The 10,895-nt window shown below is 37.2% G+C and overlaps 1 protein-coding gene across 3 annotated transcripts in view; it reads right to left on the bottom strand.

Annotated features, from left to right (window-relative positions):
* Positions 1-4,404: 4,404 nt before the first annotated feature.
* The window catches only part of ZFR (zinc finger RNA binding protein), a 51,056-nt gene continuing 44,565 nt past the window's right edge, over positions 4,405-10,895 (bottom strand). For 2 of the 3 annotated variants that reach the window (XM_052776662.1, XM_052776664.1), the window contains exons 17-20: positions 10,812-10,895; positions 7,714-7,825; positions 7,506-7,603; positions 4,405-6,761 (exon numbers count right to left, since the gene is read on the bottom strand). The exon at positions 10,812-10,895 is cut by the window's right edge and continues 12 nt beyond it. In XM_052776662.1, the coding sequence (XP_052632622.1) occupies positions 6,582-6,761; positions 7,506-7,603; positions 7,714-7,825; positions 10,812-10,895 (474 nt within the window). In that variant the 3' untranslated portion in view covers positions 4,405-6,581. Of the gene's footprint in view, positions 6,762-7,505; positions 7,604-7,713; positions 7,826-10,811 lie in introns of those variants that run through there. The other variant, XR_008233453.1, reaches the window with a different exon arrangement.

Here is a 10,895-nt window from a genome sequence, read left to right as displayed (position 1 = left end):
AAATGCAGCTACTGAGGTCATTGATCATCAAAGGGAAAATGGCTCGGAAGAGCAGACATTTTCCTGCTAAAATGTGTGTGCTCTTGGTTCTGTAAAAGACCACCAAAATGACAATGAACTTGAAACAGGATACATTATAGGAAACAATACATTTGGGAATGAAAATGTGTTGGGTGGCGTTCTTGACACTTATGGCCGTAGAAAACTGGCTGCTCTATATGAGAAATAAAGGGAAAGTCATGTACATATTGTTCTGTTCAATATATTTATCAACCATCTGGATGCAGGAGTTGAACACACCATTAGGAAGTTTGCTGATGATACCAAACTGGGAGGAGCTGGTGACTCTCTTGAGGGACAAGAGGCCTTGCAGAGGGATCGAGATAGGTTGGAACACTGGGCAATGATCAATGGGATGAAATTTAACAAGTCCAAATGCCGGATTCTGCACCTAGGACAGGGTAACGCCAGGCACAAGGATAGACTGGGAGATGACTGCCTGGAGAGAAGCCCTGCAAGAAAGGGATCTGGGGGTGCTGGTTGACAGCAGGCTCAATGAGAGCCAGCAGTGTGCCCTGGCAGCCCAGAAGGCAAACCCCATCCTGGGGTGCATCAAACACGGCATCACCAGCCGGTGAAAAGAGGTGATTATCCTGCTGTATTCAGCATTGGTGTGGTCTCACCTTGAGTGCTGTGTGTGCAGTTCTGGGCCCCGCAATTTAAGAAGGATGTGAATGTCCTCAAGTGCGTCCAGAGGAGGACAATAAGGCTGGTGAGAGGGCTGGAAGGAATGTCCTGTAAGGAGCAGCTGAGGACTTTGGGTTCATCTAGTCTGGAGAAAAGGAGGCTGAGGGGTGACCTCATTGCTCCCTGCAGCTTCCTGAGGAGGGGAAACAGAGGGAGGTGTTGAGCTCTTTTCCCTGGGATCCAGTGACAGGATGCGTAGGAATAGTTCAAAGTTGTGTCAGGGGAGGTTCAGACTGGACATGAGGAAGCATTTCTTTACCGAGAGGGTGGTCAAATGCTGGAACAGGCTTCCTAGAGAGGTGGTCGATGCCCCAGGTCTGTCAGTGTTTCAGAGGCATTTGGACAATGGCCCTAATAACATGCTTTAACTTTTGGTCAGCCCTGAAGTGGCCAGGCAGGTGGACTACATGGTTGTAGGTCCCTTCCAACTGCAATATTCTATTCTGTTCTAGTCTAGTCTAGTCTATTCCCTCTCCACTTACAAAACACACTACAAAAAATTACTGAAGTTACTGGGAGCAATTGGGAAGGCATTCAATTATCATAGGCACTTTACTGTGATGAGCACACTCCATTGCTGATACCACAATGCTTCCTTCATGATTAACCCACCTTCCTGAAGTTGCAGTTTTGCATGACTATACTGGCAACACTCTGGATTACACTGCCTCCAATTCTTAAAAGTACCTGCACTTTTCTCTCCTGCATGTAAATACATGTTAGTTACCTAAACAACGCCATTCTAGCCCTCCGAAGGCATACTGAGGTATCCATATGGGGCTGGCAGCTGTGGGCCTGCACCTCTGAGACACGTCCCCTTTTGGAGCAGTACATACCCTAGGAGCACATAAAATGACAGTAAACCCCCCGTATTCAGGCATCTTCATCTCTCCCATAGTGTTCTGACTTGCATTGTTAGCAATGCAGCTCAGCTTACTGTCTTAGAAAACATTAACTTGTATAACCAGCAAATTACTGGCACATTTAAATATATGCCAGAAGTTAAGTCTGTGATAAAGCTGTCCTGCGTATTCTGGACAGAACTTCCTAATTATATATGCATACAATTAATACAAACACGATGCAGCATGCAGAAAAGGAAAGAAAAAAAGCTTACATAAGGAACAAGGTTTGCAATTCTCATATAGAAACAAGAGGCTTTTTGTCTCCCTTTTACTGTAGAAAAAGCGATCTATTTTCTTTTGGTCAGCTATTCCATTATGCAATCTTAGATTTTTAACTACAGGAAACTTCAAAAATCCAGAGGTTTCTTGATGCCATTCTATGTTTCTTTGGATTTAGGATATTCATCTGGAATAGGAGTGATGTAGAATATATGTGAAAGTATTTAAGCTAGGCTGAGCCTCTAAAAGCTGACAGGCTTTAAACTACCCTGCAATAAATGAATCATTGGCTTCAGAATAAATACTAATGGCCATGGCTTTGCAAAATAGTTTAAGAAAATACAGGTGTTAAAAAAGATGACTCTTAATGATGACCCTTGCTAATGCAGGTATGTTAAGGCTATGTTAAATGGGAAAGTGTGCACTGTGCACAATAAAAATCCCCAGCAACAGCTGCCAATCATGTACCCATGAAAGACAATGACCTTTACCCCGTTAGGAACTTTACAATTGCTAAGTATTATTAGGGCAGCATTTCTTAAAATGCAAACTGCAAAGCATCAGAAAGCATTTCAATAAACAACAGCAAACTTCTCTCAGTAGTACAAATATATATGCACATTTTCATAATCCAAATGAGAAAGTGGAACAAAATGGGAGAGTACAAATAAACAGATATTTACAGAACTAAGCCTGATTTTTATTTGGATGTAAATCAAAACCATTGTGGTAACTCTGTAGATGACACTCTTTGGATTTTTTTTCCTCCCCCAAAAGCCATGTATCTGTTTCATTTTAAAAAGGCTGAGAAATACCATACTGAAGGAAAAAAGAACTCTTGAGAAGATTTATAAAAGAATCTCTCAGGAGAAATTTAATTTGCTAGCCTTTTTGGCTAGAAAGATCTTTGGCTTACAGCTGTCAGAAAAGAAAGAAAAAAAAACAAACAGAAAGAAAAGATATGTTTTTGTTGATTTTATCACTATATTTTGTAAACCTACAACGTAAGTGGAAAAAACCAGATTGCAAATTGTGCCTGCTACTGTTTTTTCCTCTATTATTAATGCTATGCTATTGTCCTGGTTTTGGATAGGATAGAGTTAGTTTTCCTTCTAGTAGCTGGTATAGTGCTGTGCTTTGGATTTAGGATGAGAATAATATTGGTAATACACTGATGTTTTAGTTGTTGCTAAGCAGTGTTTACACTAAGCTGAGGACTTTTCTGCTCCTCACCCCTCCCCACCAGTGAGCAGGCTGGGGGGGCTCAAGAAGTTGGGAGGGGACACAGCTGGGACAGCTGACCCCGACTGACCAAAGGGATATTCCAGACCATATGACATCATGCCCTGTATATAAACTAGGGGGAAAGTTGGCTGGGGGCCGCTGCTTGGGAACTGGCTGGGCATCGGTTGGTGGGTGGTGAGCAATTGCATTGTACAACTGAGCAAGTGCATTGTACAACACTTGTATATTCTAATTCCTTTATAATTATTATTATTTTCCCTTCCTTTTCTGTCCTAGTAAACTGCCTTTCTCTCAATGCATGAGTTTTACTTTTTTTTTCTTCTGATTCTCGCCCTCAGCCCACTGCGGGGGGGAGCGATGAGCGAGAGGCTGTGTGGTGTTTAGCTGCCTGCCGAGTTAAACCACGACAGCTATTAAAATCCATTTGGGTAGTCCAAACAAGTCTTAATTGTTTAATAAAGAAATGAATTCAGCATTGTATGAATACTTAACAGACTAATGATCAGCAGATACTCAACCAGCAACAAGAATGTTAAATATGCATACAAATTGTTGTAGGAATATTTAAAGTTGATTCCAACTCTCAGAAACTTGCTAGGTACAACAATTTTAAGTATTATTAAATCACTTCTGAGTAGTGAAGTAAGTCTAAAAATAGAAGCAGCAAATCACATTCAATAGCCCTGTAAGATTAACAGTTCATCTAGAATTTCATAAAAGGGCAAGAAGTTGATGGACTATGTCCAACAGACTTTAATTTCTATCAATGCCTCTACACAGGAATCCATGTGAAACCACACTGCTCACAGACAGGACGCACTTAACAACTAGGCACACAAGTCAAAGTTTGAAAAAGCTTCAACACAGAACAGCTCACATATTCACAAACTGTTCCTCTAAGGTGAGCACTGAGGGGAAAATTCTTGCTGTGTACATTTCTCATTTGTGTATGATGACTATGGCGTATGGAATTTTGAGATTTAACACACAGCACTGCTGAATAAAAAAGGCAAACACTGCTTATTAGTAAAACTGCTAGCATTACCAAAACACAGGGTATTAAAATGATTACTTGTTCATAAGTTGATTACTTGGTCTCGGTTTTGTCTTCCTAGGTGCACAGTGTAATACTGAAAGTCAAAGCTAGCTCTGTACTTTTTAAAACCTTTTGTTTTTCCATTCTTCTTAGATTAACAAGAGTCAGAAGCTACCTAAAATAGCCCATTAAAACACGACAGGAAAACCAGAAACAAACTGCAAATTCACTCTTCACCACACAGCACAAAAATCATGGTCACAGCTTCATATTTAATGTGGAATCACTTTAAGTATACAATATTTCAAAAGATCCAGAAACTGGTTAAGAGTTAAAAGCCAGCAGAACAAAAATACAGGAAATCCAACACACATCTTTGACCTTTTTAATCCTGAATTTGAGAGTCACATGCCTGAATAGACAAGTTTGCTTTATGAGGAAAGAAACTTTGGTATGGAGTTGAACTAGCCACATGAATAGCACCTGTAGCTTTCAAAATAAATAGTAATGGCTAACTAGACACCATGGCAGCAAGATATCCTCTTAAAAAAAGACTAAGAACAAGCATATGCTTGGAGCTATGCATGAAGGCTGAACAACACAAACTAGTGCAATCTTTTTTTAAAGTAACTTTAAAGCATTTCTGCTTTCCATATTTCTGATGCTGAAATTAGTAAGAAATCTTTCCTACAATGAGAAAGCTTTCCTTTTATTTGCTAACCACTAATAATCACCCCCTTAAAAATTGCACTCCGATGCTTGAAGAACACTGTATTATATTTTTTAAGCCTTTAGACTCCCTCTATTTTTCTAAAATACTGTATTTTTATTCCATAGGCCCATGCTGTTAGCAGTTAAGTGTTGCAAACAGAAACATCCCCCTACTCCAGGAGTTGCTTACTAAAATGGTCAAAGATAAATTCGACCTCAAAATGGAACAAAAGGTTTTTTTAATAAATGGTACCAGAAATAACAAATGATCTTTGTAATGTGCGATACTTTCCTACAGCCATCGATAAAGTAGTTACCGGAATGTTAGTCTATGTTAATCTATGTCTTATGGGTTTGCAACAAAGCTAATAGACATTGAACAGAATGAGTGAAACTTCAGTTTCCAGTGTATAATGAATTTTAGTAATTTAATAAATTTTAGGTTTTATTTGTGTATTCCACTGTAGTGCTGTGACAACAAATCACACCTGTGTACCAGAGCATACATCAACAGTATGATGTAACTTTACTTACACCACTGCTATATTTAGCTTTTTGAAAGAGACATAAGCATACACTATGGCCACATCAAATAATTTTCTGGGTTTTTTCTGTGATAACCTTCACTTTTTCAGTAATACTTCACTTTTAAAATTTGAATTATTGAAAAAATCACAGAAAGTTTATACAGGAATAGCTATAAGGAATAACCTCACAGGCACTGATAGGACAAACATTTAAGGGCTGAGAGGCATTAATATCATACTGACAAAGTTGACTGAAAAGAGTGACTAACTTTGTCTGAATGGGAAATGCCCACTTTTGTTTGTATGTTGAGAAAATAAATTCAGAAAGTTATTTTTTGGCCTTGCTATGTCACAAAGTCAATCATACAAAGACCTACGCATTTAACCTAAAATCATAGTTTAAAAGCCCTTCTATTAAAAACATCATGCAAAACTTTGATCAATTATGCAGCTGCTTTAAAACTGTTGCAAGACCATACTGTATATATTAGCTTTTATACTGCTAATGCACAACTAACAGCAAACTTGATTAGATTAACACAAATTTGTCTTAATTACACCGTTATATCACACTAAGGAGACAAATGCCACAAGATTGGCAAGAACATTTAAATCTGAGCACTCAAATGGCAGGATAATTATGTGTTGTAACCCCTTCACATTTAGAAAAAAACATAATCCTGCAGTCTCACTTTACAAAAAAAAGTTCTGTAAAATATTAATTGGGAGGGGAACAGTTTATACTATCTAACAAAGTAACTTATACAACTAGTGTCAAAGGCAAACAAAACCCCTTCTAAATAAAAAGTCAAAATACACATAGCAACAGAAGCACAAATGCTGCATTAAATAGTCAAGATAAGAAGACAACACACTTGTTAATAAAAAAGACAAAAAAAAGAAGAAAAGTTACTAAAGTTAGCAACACATTTAAAGAAAACGCAGTGAGGGAAAACTGTTTTTTCCTACAACAGAGTTTCCATTTGCGGTCTTCCCATCCATAATTTGTCTGGTACAGTACATCCATTAAAATATTCAGAATCTCACAGAAGAGCTAGGTTGTTCTCTTCCAAATCTAATTCCCAATTTGGTTTTGGATGTTTTAAACAGACATTATTATGAATGAAGTAAAAGCAAGGCAACAAATGGACTTTTTATCACCTTCGATCTTAGCACTGATGACAAACATTTTTAAAAGTTATCATAATCTTTTTTGTCTTTTTTTCCCTCTGCTTCAAATCCATCAACCCCATCACTGTCCCTTCTCCTTTTACGATTATTATGGATGTTGAAGCGTTGATTCATCTGTGGTAATGGATCCATTCCTAAAACTTTGTGTATTTGACGGAATGCAAGGAGTCTCAGTGCAAACTAGAAAAAGGGTAGAAAGAAGGTATTTCTGTTAGAAACAAATGTAGATTTTGAGTACTTTGTCAAACAATTAATGAAAAACGTTAGCCGTGTATGATATTATCCTTAGCACTCATCATCCCCTCTTCCTTCCCCCTACGAAGTCAACACAATAAAACGTGTGTGCCACATTTGCTGCTTCTGTACAAAGTACATCATCTTAGCTTAAAAATAATGTACATGTGTTTTAGCTGCTGGACTTGGACTGAAGCAGCCAAGGCTTCTCACATGTCCCATTGCATGTTAGTAAACTCTGGCAAAAGGATCAAATGAAGAGGTAGGCGCAGTAACCTCTTAAGCTGCAAGTGTGAATGGTCAATACTGTAAATGGATACAATAAATATTAAAAATTAAACTTACACAGATTTATTTATAAAATATTAAATGCCAATGTAATTTTAAATCTTGTAACATAGTGCTGTAGAGTGAGCATCTTTACACATATATATAGATGGGAGTGCTTCAAACTTTTCAGGAAAATATGTTAATTTTAGTGCAAAAATGAACACTATTATACGTCCTCTGTTGTGACATGTTAATTGCCTAGCCTAAGTCTGATAAGACCGGACTCTTGTATTCTAAGAAAGGAAAATTAATGTCCACCATATAGCTCCATTTAAAAAAAACAAAAACAAAACACAAAGCAAACCAAAACCCACCTCAAAACCCAGCCATCAAATTTAGTTACTTCACACGTTTCCTTACCTGTGCACTTGAAGTAATATCCTCTCGCTGCTGATCTGTCATTACAGCAAGTGTATCAAAAGGATCTTTTTCACAAGGGTCCAGAAGGCCAGGACCACCTACAATGGTTAGGCTAATTAGTGGCACATCTCCACCTTATTTCAACCCAGATTAGATATTTTACATTAGTTAAGCGTAAGTATACAGACACTGATCAAATGCAACTTGCCTTTAAGGATGATTCCTGAAGATATACACTCAAAAACTCTTCTCAGTGCATCCCCAGGACTCTGTGGTCCAGTAGCGCTGCTAATTGCTTTTTCCACAAGCAACTCCATAGCCTAGACCAACAATAAGAAAATCCAGCCAATTCAGAAGACTGATTAAAACAGAAAAAAGCTGCTACTGTTGTTCAATACAGAACTTCTGAAACGGGAATTCTTAAGAACTTTACACATCATAGAACACTTTCAGTTAAAATGGAAAAAAAATCAGTATTTTATAAAGTTGAATAAAGAGAAAGCTGGTGCAAGACTAATGTTGAGTACTGACACTGATATGCTGCTTCTCATCACAAGTCATTCAAAAGTTTTGTAGAAATTTATACACTAGTAGTCCACGTATGTAAGTAGACAACTTGTCCAGCCGTTTTTTGAGAGGGTATGACACATGATGGGTCACCTAAATCTGTCAGCCACAGAAATAAACAGCACACAGTATAGCTAATGAAATTAACAGGATGCTATAGAAAAATAAATTCTTTCTACAGGAGTACAGAAACTTAAAGCATCAAAAATGTAATGATCTTTTAACATTTAAGTGGTTACTACTACTTCAGTTTAGCAAAACTGAAGTTCACAGCAAGTTTTCTCCGGTTATAGGATAACACTAACTCAGATGTTAAACAAGTGTAAAAAAACGTTGATGGTAAACAGGTTTTCTAAAATTTATACATTATTTGATATTTAAATGGTTCAAATTATTAGCTGTATTTTAAATATTGTTTTTTCTGTAAATATTTCCACTGTTTACTTTTAGTAGACACTATTTTTTCCAGAAAAACCCGTGAAAGATATTTGTAAAAGTAAAGAATAGCTTTCCTTAGGTTTTTTTCAGCATTAAATAGTTCAATAGTGCCTCCTTGGCAAGATTAATTCTCAAACAATGTGTCTCTCTTGGTTCTTTGTGGTTTTTTTGGCCCTCCCCTCCCCATCAAGTTTACAGTTGTTCAAATTTTTACTTTTACTTTCCAGGAGTAAATGCCTATTGTGATGCATGCCAGTAACTATATGCAGTGTTGATTACAATCCTTCACTAAGGGTGCCCATTCCTTTCTATTTTAGCTCCACTTAACTGACAAATTTCAATTCTTGAGCATGGTATTTCCATATTCCCACAGTATCACTCAGGATTTAGCAACAGTAATTTAGTTGCTTTCAAGTATGATGCAAAATACAGCACGAAAGAAAAAAAGCAGATCATGTTTTTCCATTTATTTGAGTCTAGTTCTTTTGGATCCTCATACAATACACTAAAGTCTAAAACTTAATCCTAGGAAAATGTCAATTATGATGGCCTGGTGTTTATGTGCATGAATGGCTGGATTTCAAGTTTCAAAAACCAACCTTGAATAATAATTCCTTCTAACTTGTAGGAACTTGACAAAATTATCCTAATTTAGTTTTTATTTTTAGGTACATGAAGAGGGTGCTACTAATGTCTACGTTTAGACTTCCTAGTATCTTCTATTTTTACAACTACCTAGGATCTTTTTGAGAAGCTCTGGCACCTCTTTGGTTTGTAACAGGCTTCTAGCATACAGGTTAGGAGAAGTTCTGTATCCAGAAAAATATATTCCTTCAATCTATGAAATTCCATCCATGACTGGCAGAAATTACATATATTTAAAATCACCATTTTCATTCTGTCATTGTTTTCATCAGTAAGACTTTGCCAACGGGCCAAAAAAACAGCTGACTACACAGACTTCAGTGTTGATCCATGTCACTGACAATGCATCTGGTACCATGAGCAAATCGGGAATCATTTTTGGAGACAACTGAGACACAGCTACGCCTGACACACTGCTTCACACCTTTCTTCCCTTCTGGATGTGCCTTAGAACAGATAATGTGAGAAATAAGAAAAAACATGCCTTGTTCTTCATCTATGTGCGTGCTACGTGTTGCAATAGTTCTAAGGATGCTTTTCTACAGGTATGCAGGGTTTATTCTTTGGCAAATCAGTATCATAGTGATAGTAGGCACTTACATACTTTGCTTCTTTTAAGCTATGTTTGTACACTGAATCTTTCATGAAATGTAGCACAGAAACTGGCACTAAACTTTTTTAACTATTTAAAAAACAGAAATAACTGCCTCACATTTTTTCCAGAAGCAATAAATATTATCAGAAGTAATTTAAGAAAATTGTCTGCAAGCTTAGTATGGTTGTAAAACATTTCTTGTTGAAATAATGCCAACTGCTCAAACTGCCTTGACAATGTTAGCGCTCTTTCTGCCAAAACTGAGAAGGAAGCAGCACAGTGCAACAGGATTTGGTCTGTGAAATATAACAGTCAGAGCTAAGTTTACTTCCACACGATACCTGTTTCAGAGATCTTGTTTCAGACTAACTATGTCCAGTCCACAGATTGAACAACTGTTAATATTTGGAGCACATGTTGCACTCCTGGAGAGCATCATTTAAGATAGTCCATGCAAAAGGAATGCTCCAAGAACACTTGGCTGCAAGAATTAAGAGAGTTAACCCAATACAACCTAGAGATTTAAGTGACACTGATTAAAATGCTAATGGTGACACACCCACAGACTGTACTGAAGTACTGTAGTATTTCATCTTGCGGAAGGGACATATTAACGAACACAGAAATTACTGTGATTTATTCTTTCAAGTAGCCTTTCTGTTATCACCGAACTATCTGGGCACGGTTGAAATTTTAAGTACGTTTCAGTAAACTCCAAGCAATTCGGAGTAGGTCATTAGAAAAAATTAGATTCTTTTATACAGAGTAAAGGAAAAAAATGCTAAAATCTAGAATAAGAATGCTACCCCCAAAGAGTACCAAAGAACAAGAATATTCCTTTTGGAAAAAAAAAAAAATCCCAGCTCCAAATGACAAAATCTCAGAACATTTTTAGAGGGAATCTGGATTATTTGTCAGGGAAAAAAAATCAAAAACCCCAAACAAAACCCTACACTACTTCTTGAAAAAGTCTACATTTAAAAACTGTAGTAACACTTCCCTATGCTTTATTTGCAGTACCATGTGTATTAAAAAGACTCATTCAAAAGAACATTACTCACCCAGCTTGGAAAATCAGACCAAGTTGGAACCCGCTGACAGAGGTCACGAAGAATACGTATGATAATCACACAGGACTGCAGACC

The sequence above is a fragment of the Harpia harpyja genome, chromosome Z (assembly GCF_026419915.1).
Source record: "Harpia harpyja isolate bHarHar1 chromosome Z, bHarHar1 primary haplotype, whole genome shotgun sequence".
Taxonomy (NCBI): Eukaryota; Metazoa; Chordata; class Aves; order Accipitriformes; family Accipitridae; genus Harpia; species Harpia harpyja.
Note: the sequence above shows the minus strand (reverse complement) of the source record. Positions and strands in the feature narration are given on the sequence as shown.